The sequence below is a fragment of the Oryza brachyantha genome, chromosome 11 (assembly GCF_000231095.2).
Source record: "Oryza brachyantha chromosome 11, ObraRS2, whole genome shotgun sequence".
NCBI classification, from domain to species: domain Eukaryota; kingdom Viridiplantae; phylum Streptophyta; class Magnoliopsida; order Poales; family Poaceae; genus Oryza; species Oryza brachyantha.
In genome coordinates, this window is record NC_023173.2 from 2,338,311 (window position 1) to 2,355,959 (window position 17,649).

At 40.1% G+C, this 17,649-nt stretch overlaps 2 protein-coding genes across 3 annotated transcripts; one reads left to right on the top strand and one right to left on the bottom strand.

Annotated features, from left to right (window-relative positions):
- The first annotated feature begins 736 nt into the window (after positions 1 to 736).
- On the top strand, positions 737 to 17,313 carry LOC102715621. The gene is made up of 4 exons (XM_015842545.1): positions 737 to 1,997; positions 2,813 to 3,047; positions 7,637 to 8,238; positions 16,260 to 17,313. The coding sequence occupies exons 1-4, from the start codon at positions 737 to 739 to the stop codon at positions 17,234 to 17,236; spliced, it is 3,075 nt and encodes a 1,024-aa protein (XP_015698031.1). The 3' UTR covers positions 17,237 to 17,313.
- On the bottom strand, positions 11,721 to 13,380 carry LOC102702504. 2 transcript variants are annotated; one of them, XM_006662693.3, is made up of 3 exons: positions 13,316 to 13,380; positions 12,226 to 12,324; positions 11,721 to 12,140 (listed from the first exon to the last, which is right to left on the bottom strand). In XM_006662693.3, the coding sequence occupies exons 2-3, from the start codon at positions 12,317 to 12,319 to the stop codon at positions 11,998 to 12,000; spliced, it is 237 nt and encodes a 78-aa protein (XP_006662756.3). In that variant the 5' UTR covers positions 12,320 to 12,324; positions 13,316 to 13,380; the 3' UTR covers positions 11,721 to 11,997. The 2 variants fall into 2 exon arrangements, with proteins under 2 accessions (XP_006662756.3, XP_040384637.1); XM_040528703.1 differs by having other exon boundaries at positions 13,299 to 13,374.
- Positions 17,314 to 17,649: the final 336 nt, after the last annotated feature.

Consider the following 17,649-nt stretch of genomic DNA (forward strand, 5'->3'; position numbering starts at 1 on the left):
CCAAGATAGGTAGGAGTTGAATTTTTATGCACAATTTTAAAGATAAAAGCACATGTTTTTCTTCCACAGATGTATTTTATACTATCATTTTTTTCAGTTGTCATTGGGCTTTTTATGTATGACTACAGGCTATAGCTATTATGTAAAAGGCAACACCACATGGTATTTTTTATGCATATGGTCCAATAATTGAATGGATGCTGACACGTAGCAAGAAGCATTCTTGGAATATGCCTGCAGTGCATTCTCTGGTGCTTCTGCTCCTTTCTGCTAGGCCAACAAAAAATGACAATGCATGCCGTATAATTGTCTTTTCATATTTTCCTTTAGCTCAATCCATGTCATGCTAGGCATCTAAGACCAAGACATTTTCAGCCCCATCTTTCGCGTTTGCTTATGCTTATAAGACAAAAATTTTAATTCTCAATCTTAAATTTAGAGTAACTTTTGAGGTTTTTTCATCGTTGTTTATTTTTCAGCATTGGGTTTTAAATCACTAAGAACACATATATAAAAAATTTATTCACAAATTATTTTTCATTTGTAATTATGTCATTTGACTTTTTCCAATCACCCCATTTAGCTTGCATTGGCCATGAAGGCTCACACATCATTCTTGTCTTTTCTTGTCAACGTTTCTCCTTTCCTTTTTCCTCCTCAATGTGTATATATATGTCCATGCTGAAGCACAGGGATGAAGGAAACTTGTTATGGACCTACAGTAGACAGCAACTGAATGGAGACTATATCATATCCTTGTTCCCCTCTTCTCTCCTTCCCCACACACGAAGAGAGTATCTATTCCATTTGGCCTTCTCAAGCATCTCTCCATGAGAATGCCAACCTCCATGCTGATCCTTGTTCTGACCAACAGAAAGATCTTGATTCCCTTGACACCATGGCCATAGATTCTAATGAGTTGCATCATCAACATGATGCTCCTGATGTTGATGTGCCTGTTAGTTGTGGTGACAGAGTTTTAGGCCAAGAGAATGGCAACTTGGCAGCAATCCAAGAGGAGCTCTTGGAGGAGGACAGTTTAAGTGACCTCCTTCTTGCTGGCGCAGAGGCGGTCGAGGCGGGGGATTCGATCCTTGCATCAATAGCGTTCTTGAGGCTGGATGACTTCCTGTCTGGGGTACCTGAAAATTCAGCAGCCAGCTCTTTTGATCGACTGGCATACCACTTTGATCAAGGTCTGCGTTCCCGGATGTCCAGTGCATGCAATGGGTGTTATCAGCCACAACCACTGCCATCTGGTAACATGTTGGTGCACCAGATTATACAGGAGTTATCACCATTTGTCAAGTTTGCCAACTTCACTACCAATCAGGCTATCCTGGATGCCACTGTTGGTGACATGGATGTGCATGTTGTTGACTTGAACATCGGCGAGGGCATCCAGTGGTCATCGCTCATGTCGGACCTTGCTCGTTGTGGTGGTAAGTCCTTCAGACTAACAACTGTCACTGGTGACTGCAATGATAGCACTCATGACACCGCTGTACGGCTTCTATCGGAGTTTGCTGAGTCCTTGGAGCTTCCGTTTCAATATAACTCCATCTTTATGCATAATGAGGAGGAACTGCATGCCTTCTCTGAGGACTGTAAAGGCTCTGTCATTGTCTCATGTGATACAACAAGTCTGTATTACAAGCCACTGAGCACATTGCAGAATGTACTACTTGTCTTTGTCAAGAAGCTGCAACCTAAATTAGTGGTCACTGTAGAAGAGGACCTGGTTAGAATTGGAAGAGGAGCATCTCCATTTAGCACCTGCTTTGTCGAGTTCTTCTTTGAGGCACTGCACCACTTCACCACGGTGTTCGAGTCATTGGCGAGTTGCTTCAGTGGCAGTAACTATGAGACATGCCTGAGACTTGTGGAGATGGAACTGATGGGACCAAGGATACAGGATTTTGTGGGCAATTATGGGTCTGTGAGAGTTGAGGCCAATGCTTCTGAGGTTTTGGAAGGGTTTAGGGCTTGTGAGCTGAGTGCTTGCAATATAGCTCAGGCCAGGATGCTAGTTGGGTTGTTCAACAGGGTATTTGGAGTTGTGTGTGAGAAGGGAAGGCTTGCTTTGTGCTGGAAATCTAGGCCCTTGATCTCTGTGTCTGTTTGGATTCCTGTGTGAAACCAAAGGAGATTCTGGTGCTCTTATAGGCATTTTCTATTTTCTGTTGTAAGACTTTGCAGTCAAGATAAGTTTTTTAATGGTACACTATGTTATTAGGGAAAAAATGATCTTAGAGGTCTATTTTTCTAATACCATGTGGTTGTTTTGGAAATTTATATCAAAATCTCTAGATCCTTTGTCTATTTTTCTCCGGTATATATCATGTTTATAGCTGTGTCTCTATTATTTTAGTTGGTTTAGTGTGTGTGTTTTTAGCTGTGTGCATTTGTAGAGGCTGGGGGTAAACTCAACTTAATCTATCGTCCTGATGTAATTGACTGAGTTCAATAAATCTTCAATTATCTAAAAAATAATCTGCTCCTATTAATTTTGATGTTCAAAAGTAGTTAGTTAAAAGTGCTATGTGGCAGTACTATATGCATGATAGAAACCTTTTGAAAATAAACTACCTTTTTATGCTTCAGACTTCTGGTAGTTCACAATATAAACCTGGCAAGTCTTTTTCTTACTTTCCGAACAGAAAATTCTGGTTCAACTTCCTGTCACTAATTTCTTATATATAGACTTGTCACTGTCTGTTATAGCTAGCTTCTTTGTCATTGTCACCTTAATGATCCTATCTCACTTTGGGAGCTCCCATTTTGACTAGCTACTTCCCCCCAAAGGCTCAAGGAGAACTCAGCCTGTTGCTGCACATGGAGTTTCTGGTCTCTGCTGCGGCAAGTGATCTTATCAGCCGATTTATCTCTTCGGTAGCGCAAAATTACAGCAACCATGCAAGCAAGGCGGATGATCGCGCAAGGCTGGAACGCGTCTTGCTGAGGATGCACTCTGTCGTTGAGGAAGCAGATGGGCGCCACATCACAAATCGAGGAATGCTCCAGCAGCTGAAGGGACTCATGGAGGGGTTCTACATCGGATGCTACAAGCTCGACAAGATCAAGTTCCAACCACCTGAAGAAGAAGAGAGCATCGAAGATGAGGTGAGTCATGAGATTCAGTCATTGGGACTGCCTGCTTTTAAGCGATTTCGTTTTGCTGATGCCATAAGAAAACACACGCCAGTAGCCTTTGGTAGCAGGAGCACAAGAAACCTGAAAGATGTTGTTGAAGGTTTAGAAACAAAGATTGCAGATATGAGAGAATTCGTCATACTCCTTGGCAGCTATCCTCGTCTACCTCGCCAGCCTTACAGTACGTATCTGTTCATGGAACAGTGTATGTTTGGCCGCCGTATTGAGAAAGAGCAAGTCATCAATTTCTTGCTTTGCAATGAGCCTCATGATCCATTAGTTAGCATTCTTCCTATTATTGGACCACGAAATATTGGAAAGAAAACTGTTGTGCAACATGCTTGCCAGGATGAGAGGGTGCGCAACTTTTTCTCCCACATACTTTTCTTTCAAGAAGATGATCTGAAGATCGGAGAGCTCTCGGTTAACTCCAAGGCTTCTCCAGGGAAGTATTTGTTTGTGATTGAGTTCATTTGGGATGTTGTGGATGAGGCAGCATGGACAAAATTTCAATCATACTTACAGAACATGAAAGCTACCGGAATTAAGGTTGTAGTCCTAAGTAGAACGGAGGACATTGCAAAGTTTGGGACATCCCAACCCATCAGGCTGAAGAGGCTGTCTGAAGAAGAGTACTGGTACTACTTCAAGGCACTTGCATTTGGAAGTATGGATCCTGATGAACACCCAAGGCTAGCATCTCTGGCCATGCAGGTGGCTAATGAGATGAATGGATCATTTATTGGTGCAAGTCTAATAGGAGACGTTTTAAGAGCTAATCCGAACACTCAATTCTGGAAGAGAATTTTGTTGAAGTTAAGAGAGCTGAGACAAAAGAACATGTCTTCCCGTGGTTTACACCCTGAAGATCTTTTGGGAAGAAATATACCTTATGATATCGGCACGCTCTTTTGCATGGGTGGTCAAGTTCAGGATTACCTGGTTTATGATCTTAGGGTGGCTGGCCCTGCACAAAGTGAGCTGCCAAATTGGACATCACGAGAAATGCTGCTGGGTGGTGATGTTCCAGTCGAAGATAAGTTTGATGTGCTCTTATGGAAATCTCGCATTCCACCCTACTGTGCCTACATAGTTACTCATGAGAAACGGAAATCACAGTGTAGTGTTGGCAAGAGGAAACATTTAGCACTGAGGAAATATAAGCAGAAATCTTGATTGAGGGGAAAAAATTTTCTACAAAGGAAATACATTGTCGACAGTGTAGTTTAAAAGGCTGGGTATGCATTGACAGGTTCTAGCAACTACTGAAAGTAGCACATACTTTGTTGCTGTATGTTCAAAGATGTTTTCTTTTTAACAAAAAGAGAACTGCTGTTGTATCTGTGTGTAGTTTGGATATGTGAAGTGCAGTTAGTTCCTATTGGTACCCTGACTAGTATTATGTGTGTGTGGCAGAAACGTTTTCAAAAAGAAACTTGTATTTATGTCATGTGTATGACCAGTTTTAATTTACTACTTTGGGTTCGAAGGGGACATTCTTATCTCTGCAGTTGCAGATTAATGCAAAGTGATTTCGTCAGCCATTTCATCTCCTTTCACATGACATATAAGGAAGATCCATACCAAAATTTATAAGGAAGATGCATGGCATATCACAAAATCGAGGAATGATCTCTTCTCAATCTCACAGGATGAAACATGGGCATCTCTTTCTTTAATGCTGGGACATGATTCATGCCATGAGCTCGCGAAACTGTCAAAACGTTTTGGTCACCACTTTGCAATTTGTACCACCTTAAGAAAATGTCAAACCTTCCTGGGCATAAGCTAGGACAGAGAAGAGAGCATGAACGGTGGTCTTCCATTTTGGTTGTGACTTGCAAAGCTTACAGATCACGTGGTATGACCATCCTCCATTAGCCAAATTATTAAATAGCTGTTAATTAATGTCCTGTTCTGATTTGACATCCAAGCAAAGGATTTTTATTTGTTTTCTGAAATCTTCCAATTAGATGTTGTTTTGAGACCTCTGAGTCTACCTTTGAATTCCACAACAACGTAGACTGACTTTGTGGACTATTGCCAATGGGGCCTGGGGCATCCTCAGTTCCACACCACACTAATATAGTCATTGTTGACAGGCTGAAAGCAACTGCACTGTATTTTATTCCTAAGCTTGACAAGTTCACACAATTGCTGGGTTATGCTCTTTTTTCCTCATGGTGAAAGCTCTAGACCCCAGTGTTGATGTTTTGGTGATTATTGATAATATAATCATCAAATTATTCATTTGCTTTAAGTTTAACCCAAAAAAAGGGTTAGGTATCCAATTATCCCTCGGTATGAAAATGCATTGAAGGCATAGGGTGAATGCAATAGTTATAGGTTTTTTTTTTTGTTTAAAAGGCCGTACTATTATGCGAGAGTTTGCCTTAGTAGCTGGAAGGTTCTCTTGTACTAGAGTCAAGGTGTGGTGCACACTAAAACTCTAGTTCCTTTTGCAAGTACTTATCAAACCTTCCACAAAGCTTAAGTAAACCCTACACAAAAGCCCAAGCAAACACTTCATTTGATCCTATCTTTTAGGGATAATTGCTCTTTTGACGCTTGTTTTAAAGCTAACTACCAAAATGACCATATTTGTTCAGTTTTCTTATTGATCATGTTATGCAAAAATGTTGTCGAGTGACCATGTTCCGTGAAGTTAACGGTGTGATATAGGGGATAAATTGATCGTTGTGCCCTTGCTTGTTTGGCCCCGTAATATGTGAACTTTTAATAAATACCTTTCAGGTTCCCTTTTAAAAAGAAACTAAGGCAGCATTGGAACAATCATGACTCCTTAAAATATAGTGCAACATTCCTCTGCATATGAACATGCCGCTTGCATCGAACAGCCTGAACGCCGACACCAACGGCGTTGCCGCCGAGCAAACCCGAATGACCGCGCGGCTCACGGTGGCCAACGCCTACCCATGCCCGCTCGCTGGCTAGCCGGCCTCCGGTACCGTCTCTCCCCGGGCCCAACACACGACCGCCGTCGCCTCCACCCGCCCCCTCACCTCCAGCTACCGCTGCCTCTCCCCCTCGCGTCAAGCCATCGCCTCTCCCGCCCCCTTCACGCGGCAGCCATCGTGTCTTCCCGTCCCCACCTCTCCCTACCTACAACGGGCCACCGCCGCTGCCTCTCCCCGGCCCCAGTGTGTCCACCGCCACTGTTGCTCTCTCACTGCATCCTCGCGAGTGACAAACGCCGCCTCTCCTGCCTCCTCCCGTGCGCACGTCGCCACTTGACGTTGGCCTCCACGCGCTATTCGCTTAAGCCATGGATGGTCTGCTACATGGGACGGAGAGAGTTAGGGTTAGGCTAAGGATGTGCAGGGGTAGCTTCGTCATACGATAATTACATTATTATTATTATTATTATTATTATTATTATTATTATTATTATTATTATTATAAAATGAAATCCTAATGTTGTACGCAGAAGAGGGTCACATGACGGCTTGATTTTTAGAAAAAACAGGGTCAAATAAGCAGACCGAAAAAATAGGATCATTTCAGTGTAGTTAGCTTTCAAACAAGGGTCAAATGAGCAATTGTCCCTATCTTTTATTGTTGCGAGTTTGTATGAGTCGGATAGTCCAGGTGCTACCAAACAATGCTGATCTTGCTGAAGATCTTGTTGGGTTATCTAATCCAACTTAATCTATGATCTTAGCCTAATATTGATCACCTTTACTAATGCAAAATTTAATTGATTTGCTGACCTGATTTGAGAAGCCGTTGAATTAAATTGATCTTCTGTTCTTTCCTCTTGTTTTCTTCTTTTGTCTTTTCTTTCTTCTGGATCACTTCACGATTCCTTTTCACTGCTTCTGATTGATTAGAAAAGTAGGGTTTTAGATTGGGTACGGAAGAAGTGGGCGTCCCCTCCTTTGTTTCTCTCTTTATATAGTACTGATGGGGCTTGGGGTGTATCTCAAATTTAGTTAATGAGTTTAAATTCTACCGATCACCGAAACAAACTCCTATTATAACTCTTATCCATTTCTTTTTCTTATTAGACAAGGGCACGGTAAAGTCACGGTGAATTTAATTTTATTTATCCTGGACTCTCCATCTCAATCTTCTGTTGTACGGTTTTTAACCGAAAAATCAACTAATAGATCTAAACCAGATATTACAGTCTTGACAGTGTCCAACTGTCTGGCCCAGCAGTGATCATGTGTTGATCAAGTATGGGCCGGACAATCCTAACAAGGTCAGACTGTTCAGTTAGTTATCCTGAAAGATCATGTGTTCATTCAGTCACAAACGGCTAGTTAGCTCTGGTTTGGCCTATAAATCTGTGGTTTCCTACACTTCTTGGTGACTTTTGGAACCCTCACAAGCTGGTGTAATTGTGTGCAAACGCAAGAGTCCACTCTAGAGCCAAATTTTTTTTCATCTTTCTCAAGCTTAGTGCTCGCTTAATTTCTACTAGCCTTGTGTGCAGTGCACCCACTGAGAGTCTTGTTAGTATGGAGATTCTCATTTCTGCTGTGGCAGGTGATCTTATCAGCCGATTCATCTCTTCAGTAGCACAAAATCACAGCAACCATAAATGGAAGGGGGATGATCGTACAAGGCTGGAACGCATCTTGCTGAGGATGCACTCTGTGGTTGAGGAAGCAGAGGGACGCCACATCACGAATCGAGGGATGCTCCTGCAGCTGAAGGGACTCATGGAGGGGTTCCACGTCGGATGCTACGTGCTCGACAAGATCAAGTTCCAACCCCCTGAAGAAGAAGAAGAAGAGAGCATCGAAGATGAGGTGAGCCATGGGGCTCAGACATTCGCCTCGTCTACTTTCAAGCGCTTCCGTTTCGCTGACGCCGTAAGAAAGCGAGCACCAGTAGCCTTTGGTAGCAGGAGCACAAGAAACCTGAAAGATGTTGTTGATGGCTTAGAAACAAAGATCGCAGATATGAGAGAATTCGTCATACTTCTTGGCAGCTATCCTCGTCTACCTCGCCAGCCTTACAGTACGTATCTGTTCATGGAGCAGTGCATGTTTGGCCGCCATATTGAGAAAGAGCAAGTCATTAATTTCTTGCTTTGCAATGATCCTCATGAACCATTTGTCAGTGTTCTTCCTATTATTGGACCACGAAATATTGGGAAGAAAACTCTTGTGCAGCATGCTTGCCAGGATGAGAGGGTGTGCAGCTTCTTCTCCCATATACTTTTCTTTACAGAAGATGATCTGAACATCGGAGAGCTCTCGGTTAACTCCAAGGCTTCTCCAGGGAAGCATTTGTTTGTGATTGAGTTCATTTGGGATGTGGATGAGGCAGCATGGACAAAATTCCAATCATACTTACAGAACACGAAAGCTACCGGAATTAAGGTTGTAGTCCTGAGTAGAACGGAGGACATTGCAAAGTTTGGGACATCCCAACCCATCAGGCTGAAGAGGCTGTCTGAAGAAGAGTACTGGTACTACTTCAAGGCACTTGCATTTGGAAGCATGGATCCTGATGAACACCCAAGGCTAGCCTCCCTGGCCATGCAGCTGGCTGCTGAGATGAAGGGAGCATTTCTTGCTGCAACTGTATTTGGCCAGCTTTTAAGAGATAATCCCAGCACTGAATTCTGGGAGACCATCTTGTTAAGCCTAAGAGAGGTTGCACAGAAGCACTTGTCTGCCATTGGTGCGCACCCCATCGATCTTTTTGACAGAAACATCCCTGTTGATTTCCCCAGGATTGCATTTGTGGGCAATCAAGTTCAAGGTTGCCTGGTCTATGATCTTCGGACGGCTGGTCCTGGACAAACCGAGTTGCCAAAATTGACATCGCAGGACATGATACTCGGTGCTCATGTTCCTGATGGAGACAAGTTTGATGTGCTGGTATGGAAATCTCGCATTCCACCTTACTCTAACTACATTGTTACCTATGAGAAACGAAAACCACTGCGCATGGTTGGCAGGAAAACTATCAAGCACTGCGAAAATAAAAGCGCAAAATCTTAAATTTGGTGTAAAAATTTTTATGAAGGAATTGTACTGTCGATGGTATATTTCAAAAGGCTGTGTATGCCTTTTTTTGCCGGGAACTGTGTATGCCTTTTGACAGATTATAACTGCTTCTGAAATTGTTCAAACAGTTCTGGTGGAAAACTGCTCCTGTATCTGCTCTTATTAGTTTGGATATGCAAGATGCAGTTAATTACTATTGCTGCCCTGGCTAATATTATGTGTGCGACAGAAATATTTTCAAACTAAACAACTTTAATATTCTTAGTATGATGTTCTCTGTATGTCCAATTCAAATGTTGAAAAATATTTGTTACTGCTCAATTAGTTTTGGTCCCTTTCATGAGTTCCATTACAGTCGGAGTTTTTGACTTGCTAATTGACTTTCTATATTCCAACTACCATACTATGCATTTGTTTAGATGAATTTCTTCCTGGTTTAATCTTTCATGCATTTGTTAAGACGTGGTGCTGAGAAATCTTGCTTCCGTTTTGGAGGATTTTTCTATCCCTCTCCTTCCAAAAAATATCAACATTTGTAAATTACCTTCAAATAGTGTCCCAAACTTCCTTGTCATTAGAACAAACAAGAAGATGCACGGTTGTATTCCATGTTGGCTGCAGAACTTACAGATCAAGTGGCATGGCCTTTATCGCTTAGCCAAATTATCACCTGTTAAGTTCTTGTTCTGATTTGCCATCGAAGCGAAGAATCTGCATTCGTTTTCAGTTTGAGTCTTCCAAATAGACTTGTGAGGCTACATCCATTGGAGTTCCAGAAGGTAGACTGAATTTGTGGAATATTACCCATAGGACATCATCCATGATACACTATAGTCCTCGTTGTCAGGCTGAAGGCAAATGCTTTGTATCCAATGACTGTTTTCCTTTAATTTCGTATGGCTCTTTTTTTTTTGCTAGCTAGTAAGAGCAATTGGCAATGGGCAAAGAAGTTTGATAGTGTTTGAGATAGCCGAGATTTTATAATTGAAAGATTATCTTATTTTTATGATAGCTATTTTATTTGAGGTTATAAACGATTAAATTAACTAACATAAAGGGAAAAGCTTATTTTAGAAATGTTAGATGAGAAATTTTTAACACAAAATACATCAGAGCTTGAAAAGTGCACCCACAATAACCCTGGTTTAATTTTTGAAGAAAAAGAGATAAACAAAGAAATATTTCCATGGCAGGGCTGACTACTAGAACAAATTGTAAATGAAGGCTCTCGTCATTTCGCAGTTGCAGCTGCTTATAAGCCAAAATTTAAATTTTTAAACTTAATTTTGGATTTGATTTTATGGTTTTTTTCACTGTGATTTGTTTTATAACTTTTGTTTTTGAATCGCTATGAATATATATATAAAAATTTTACATGCAAATTATTTTTTGTTTGCAAAAACACGTTTTCACTTTTTTTTCTAAAAAGCGAAATGATGGGAGCCGAAATCTTTGATGCTGAAAGGAGACGAGACTTTGATGGGAGATGATGGAGGGAGACAACTTTGGTACAAGATGGACTGAAAGGGGTGTTTAGATTGAGAAAATTTTTGGAAGAAGTATCACGTCAAATATTTGATCGGATGTTGGAAGGGTTTTCGGACACGAATGAAAAAACGAATTTCACGGTTAGACTGAAAACTGCGAGACGAATCTTTTAAGCCTAATTAATCCATCATTGGCACATGTTGGTTACTGTAACACTTATGGCTAATCATAGACTAATTAGGCTCAAAAGATTCATCTCAAGAATTCTTCCGTAACTGTGCAATTAATTTTTTAGTTCATCTATATTTAATGCTTTATTTAAGTGTTTAAAAAATTGATGTGATGCTTTTAAAAAAAATTAGGAACTAAACAAGTCCAAAATGTTGGTCTCATCAATCGCAATCACTGCTTGTGCCCACCAAACAAATACAAAGAACTATAAATTAAGTCAAGTCAACATGGTAGCAATAGTTGAATTGATTCATGCTTTCGCTTTTGATTATACTTATAAGTGAAAATTTAAATTTTTAATGTTAAATTTAGAATTGATTTTGGGGTTTTTCACTGTAGTTTATTTTTTAGCCTTGACTTTTAGATTGCTAAGAACATGTATATAAAAATTTTATTTAGATTTTTTATTTATAAATATATCATTTAACTTTTTTCTTAAAAAGCGAAAAGATGGTCACATTAAATAGCTAAGCGGCGTCACCTTTTCGCTTTTTTGAGAAAAAAAACTAAATAACATATTTGTAAATAAAAAATAATTTGTTAATAGAACTTTTATATACATATCCTTAGCGATCTAAAATCAATATCTAAAAAATAAACTATAATGAAAAACATTTAAAATTAACTTCAAATTTAATGTTAAAATTTTAAATTTTGGTTTATAAGTATAAACACAAACAAAAAAGGCTGAAAACCTGTGTATTTTGCTCCACGACTGTTCAAGATTTGTTTAGTTGTTTCCCTCCTTAGCCAGGCCTGATAAAATCGCTTTCACCAGTAGTTCACGTTGACAGTATAAATCATGCACAAACAATGGACTAGCACCGCTCCAGGTTCAAAGTTTGGAACAAAATGCAGGGAAAAATCAATCACCACAAGATGAGCTTAAGCAGCTGATTAGCCAAAGAATACATGAAGATAGGAGAACAATTACAACTCTCTGCTGCCTGGTGGTAATTTTCACCAATGAACATAATTCATCAAATGTTATGCTGTAAGCCCCAAAATTTGCTACAGGTGTGATGGAAACTGCAAAAAGTCCTAACTGTAGTTTGTTTTATTACAGTTTTAAGACCTAAAAAAATAAACTTCAGCTCCTTGATGGAAACAAGACGCCGAACCAGCTTCTGTGTCTCGCCTATTCAGTGGACCTGACGATGAAGTTCTGGCGGCTGACGGGGTTCATGATCACCGGTGGTCCAGCAGTCCGAGGCCAGGCCTGGAACTTGGTATCAGTGGCTAGCCACCACTCCTTGTCAGAAACAGTCTTTGGAATGCTGCCTGTTTCCAAAATCCAAAAAAATGAGCAGCTTTAGATCCGGACAAGAAATTAAGCACATGCATCTCTCTGTAAGAGGACACTCACCTCCAAATGCCTTCTTGTCTGAAACAAATGTGTCACATAGGTAAGCAATCGCAAAGGACCCAACCAGGGAACCGGCAATGTATCCAGCCGTCATTGTTGCTGCACAACCATGAAATGGGATACAAAGTATCAAGTATTATCAAGTATGACATATAGTAAAAGTTACAGAATTTTCATTTGAATAAACGCAATGGTATACTGACTGAGCAAATCATTCGCTCACACTGTAACATTAGCTGCTTTGTCGTGCATTGACATGAATACATCTAGAATTCTAGACAGATAAGAAAGACAAATTCTAGTACAGAAATTCAACCACAATCAAAAAAAGGTGAGGAGTGAACTACTGAAAAGTGCAAATATTTTGTGCATCATGCATATGTGTATAGGCAGAACATGACTGCAGATAGTCACTAATGGTTCCAAACTACGCAAACGAATCTGCAGCTATCAGTTTACATTAGTGCTAGACCAAATAAATGTCCTCTTGAAACATGCGATTTCATTCATTTTCCTATACCTAATTTCCCTCCCCTCTCTATGTTTCATATTGTAAAACTTTAATGGTTGTGCCTAGATTCATTCATGAATCAAATGTATATATTTTGTATATGTGCCCAGGTTCATTAACATCTATATGAAGTTGAGTAGAGCTAAAAAGTCTTATAACGTGGAACAGATGACCATATATAAACTCATAATTATTTACTGAGAATACGAAGAAAATTCCTAAATGCAAGAACAAAGTGGACTTTCTAAGGGGGCGTTTGGCCACAGTTTGGTTTCTAGGAACGGGTCGAATCCAAGGATTGGGCCTGCTATGAGATCGCTATCGAATTCCGTTGTTTGGTTCTGCAAACAAAGCGCCGAAATTTCCGACCAACGCAACCAGTATCGCCCACCGCAGTGCATGAACACCAAGAAATCTGGCCGTTTTAGCCCAAGGCGAGCCATTTACTAGACCTACATAGGGCGCAGATCAGAGAGAGCACAGCGAAGCAAACGGAGGTAGAAGAAAATAATAGAAATCATGAATGAGGAGGGGGGAGGATGAGGAGGAGGCCCAATCTTGCCGCGCCGGACCACCGACCACCGTGCTCGTCGTCGTCGCCGGAGGAGGAGGAGGAGGAGGGGACTCCGGACTCGAGCGATGGGAGCCGGGTGGGTTCACGGTGCCTCGGGAGGCCCATCTCGGCCCAAAATAAGGCACCCTACATAAAGGGCTCAATAAGGCCCAAGCTGCCCGATTGGATATTCTTTTGGAAAATGTTTATTTTGGCTCCTTCAGCTATTCTACTCCCTCTCTTCCAAAAGCATTTGCATGATTTGAATCCTATATCACAATGTAAGCATTTACTACTTATAATAGTGCTTATATCATCAATTATTTCTTATTCAATGTTTTTTCATTTTATTCTCACCTACTCTCGTGTATTTATTTATTTCTTATTTATTTGAGGATGTTATAGTCTTTTCTCCTTAATCTTAATCTTCGCCAAATGATTTAGAAATGCTTATATTTTAAAATGGAGAAGTTAGCAGCGAGTTGAATAGAGATAGTTAATTAGCAGTAGCAGGGCACACTTTGTAGGCTAACTCATGGTTCTTCAACCATTTTTCTTGATCTAGACAACCCCGCTTATGTGTGACAACCAATTGGGCTCTTGCTTCAGTGCTTCTGGAAAATGGCTAAGTTCGACATGAAGTCAATTTTCAATATTGACTGCATAGAAGATTCTGAGTAGGAATAGAAGAGCTCAGCTCAAGGGCTCCATTCGTGTCGCTTTTTAGAGGAATAAACAAAAACGTGTTTTTATAAACGAAAAATAATTTGCAGGTAAAACTTTTATATGCGTATTCATAACGACTCAAAAGCAAAATATGTAAAACAAACTATAACGAAAAAGCCACAAAATCAAGTCTAAAATTAAATTCTAAAATTTAAATTTTACCTTATAAACAGTTGCAACTACGAAACGATGGAGCCCAAAATACCTAATCATCACATAATGAGAAAAAAATTAAATTAAAATATAGAGCATGTGTGGAGCCAAATACATAGCGGTAATATCGTCGTGAGACAAAACCTGAAAGGCGCGTTGCGAGCTATTCTTGTTTTTCTTCCTTTTCACTATAATGTGTTTTTTGCTCTTATTCTGTTTTCCCCACTTGTATATCTCTAGCTCATGCTCATTTTTTTTAAAAAAAAACTAAGTGTATAGCTTAGGTTCATCCTAGAAAAGAGCAATTTTAACATCATTAAGAAAGTACCAGGAGATACCACCTTTTGTAGTGTAAAATTTAATATATCAAGATACTTTGTACATCGAGGTACTAAAATTTTAATTATAATTTTTGGTATCCAGAGGTAGTGTTTTAACAATGATAAAATTGTTTCATAGTAAAACCTATAGACTCGATTCAAATCCTATATTTGACGATGGGGCTGACTCCGGTGTATTTTACTGATAGTAGAATTTTATTCACACTGTTGATCTATTTTTTTATCGTACGACTGTGATTAAATTATACTATCAACAATATTAGGTGAAGCAGAAATTTAAAGGGATAATATCATCCTTTCTATTGTGATCTTTATTGCCAAAAAGAAAAATTATAAAATATTGTTAATCAATTACTTAATAAAGTATAAAATACAATATTTAATCAATAATTGAGATTAGTTCTACTGGTAGTATAATACTACCAGTAAAATGCAACCGGAGAGTTGCCCTTTGATGATAGGTACTTGTATTCACAGTTAATTATTTTCTAGTGGTAGATATTGTACTCATGCATAGCGAGACATATATGGTGATTTCATTGATTCTGTCCAATCTTAGAAGTTGCTTACACATATCTATTTATACAGATAAATATAAGTAAGTGTATGTGTGAAAAGGCATGTAGCCTGGTGGTTTTTGGTTCCTACTCCTTCCGTCCCTAAATGTTTGACGCATTTGACTTTTTTATACACGTGTGACTGTTTGTTTTATTCAAATAATTTACATAATTATTAATTATTTTTTATATCATTTCGTGTACTGTTAAATATATTTTTATGCATATATATAGCTTTACATATTTGACAATTTTTTTTGAATAAGATGAATAGTCAAATGCGTATAAAAAAGTTAACGGTGTCAAAGATTTAGGGATAGAGATGGTATTATCTAAGTAGCCGGCCCCTAAGTAGCACCCAATAGTCAAGAGTTAAGTCTGTACCTAAACAGTGACGAGGACTGCCATCAGCTCATGCTCGGGTGTTCCGACACCAATCGAGTCTCGAGAATGATCAAGGGTTTGGACAGGAGGAGAGTGGCTTTGCAGCTGCCGGAGGAGACGGCACAAAGTTTGGGCTGTTGGTGGCTGAGAACAAGGAGTGTTTTTTTCGGAAATGCTACATGGGAAGGAAACTTTGACATGGTCCTACTGCTAGTCTCCTCTCCTGGATGGTCCTCAACCATGTCGATCAATAGAGACCAGACCAGCCAAACAGGTTGTTTGGTGAAATGTGAGTTGCCGGAGCACATACGCTAGAAGCTGCCCCACTGTTGTGTTGTCGCCCTCGCTTGGAACAACCTTTTCTGCTGCTCTCTAGCTAGCTTGTTCATGTAGTCAGGGAGTCAAAGTCTTTGTACACTTGTTCATTCTAATCTTAATGAAATTTGGATGGCCAACCTTTGGCCATCTCGGCAAAAAAAAATGAAAAGAAATAATGTTTAGAAAATGGTACACTATAGCATATAGACCCAGCAACTTTCTGGTGGACGTGTTCTTGCTGGCTTCTTTGTCACCTTCAGAATCCTAGTTCACTCTGCAAACTACTGTATACCTCTCACCATTACTGCTGACAGAGCTCGCCTTGGTATGGAGATTGTGGTTTCCGCTGTGGCGGGTGAACTCATCAGCCGGCTCATCTCTTCGCTGGCACAAAATCTCAGCAACCATGCATGCGACGAGGAGCAGGATCGCAGAAGGCTGGAACGCGTCTTGCTGAGGATGCACTCGGTTGTGGAGCAGCGATCCTCCTGGTCCGTTTGTTAGCATTCTTCCTATTGTTGGGCCACACAGGATTGGGACGAAAACCCTTGTGCAGCATGCATGCCAGGATGAGAGGCTGCGCAGCTTTTTCTCCCACATACTTTTCTTTAAAGAAGATGATCTGAACATCGGAGAGCTCTCGGTTAACTCCAAGGCTTCTCCAGGGAAGTACTTGTTTGTGATTGAGTTCATTTGGGATGTGGATGAGGCAGCATGGACAAAATTCCAATCATACTTACAGAACACGAAAGCTACCGGAATTAAGGTTGTAGTCCTAAGTAGAACAGAGGACATTGTCAAGTTTGGGACATCCCAACCCATCAGGCTGAAGAGGCTGTCTGAAGAAGAGTACTGGTACTACTTCAAGGCACTTGCGTTTGGAAGCATGGATCCTGATGAACACCCAAGGCTAGCATCTCTGGCCATGCAGGTGGCTAACGAGATGAATGGATCATTTCTTGGTGCAAATATACTAGGTGAACTGTTGAGAGCCAATCCTGACACTCAGTTCTGGCAGAGCATCTTGTCTAGCTTAAGAGAGCTGATTCAGAAGCACTTGTTTTCCTCTGGTGTACACCCTGAAGATCTTCTTGAAAAAAACACTCCTGTTGATTTCACCAGGGTAGCCTTTGTGGGTTCTCAAGCTCAAGGTTGCCTGGTTTATGATCTCAGGGAGGCTAACCCTGCACAGAGTGAGCTACCAAAACTAACTTCACGAGAAATACTATTGGGTGGTAACACGCCTGCTGAAGAGAAGTTTGATGTGCTTGTATGGAAATCTCGCATTCCACCCTACTGTGATTACATAGCTACTTTTGAGAAGCAGAAACCACGACGCATGGTTGGCAAGAGGAGCACCATCTACCACTCATTTGGGGGTAAATTCTACAAAGAGATTACATTGTCTATACAGTGTAGTTTTACAAGGCTTGCTTTAACTACTATTGGAATAATTCGTACAGTTTAACGAATGTAGCACATTTTTTGCTACTGTAGGTTGTTCCTATATATTGCATATGTAAAACGCAGTCGGTTACTATTAGTATTGGAAGAGCAATTTTATCATCTTTAAAAAAAAGCAATTTTATCATTCTTAAGAAGATAACAAGAGATATCATTGTTCTCTATGTAAAATTTGGTTACACTGTAATCTGATACCTTCTAGTACCGGTACTAGATTTTATATAGAAACAGTGGTACATCATGGTACCTCCTTAGGAATGGAAAAAAAAGTTTAAATAATTAAGGTGATGTGACTTTATGAGAGAAGAGAGAATTAGTATTAACTACACTTAGTGAGCTTAAGGTGATGTGTAGCATTAACTACACTTAGTGAGCTTGAGGTGATGTGAAGAGATAAAATTTACGTCCTTGATATAT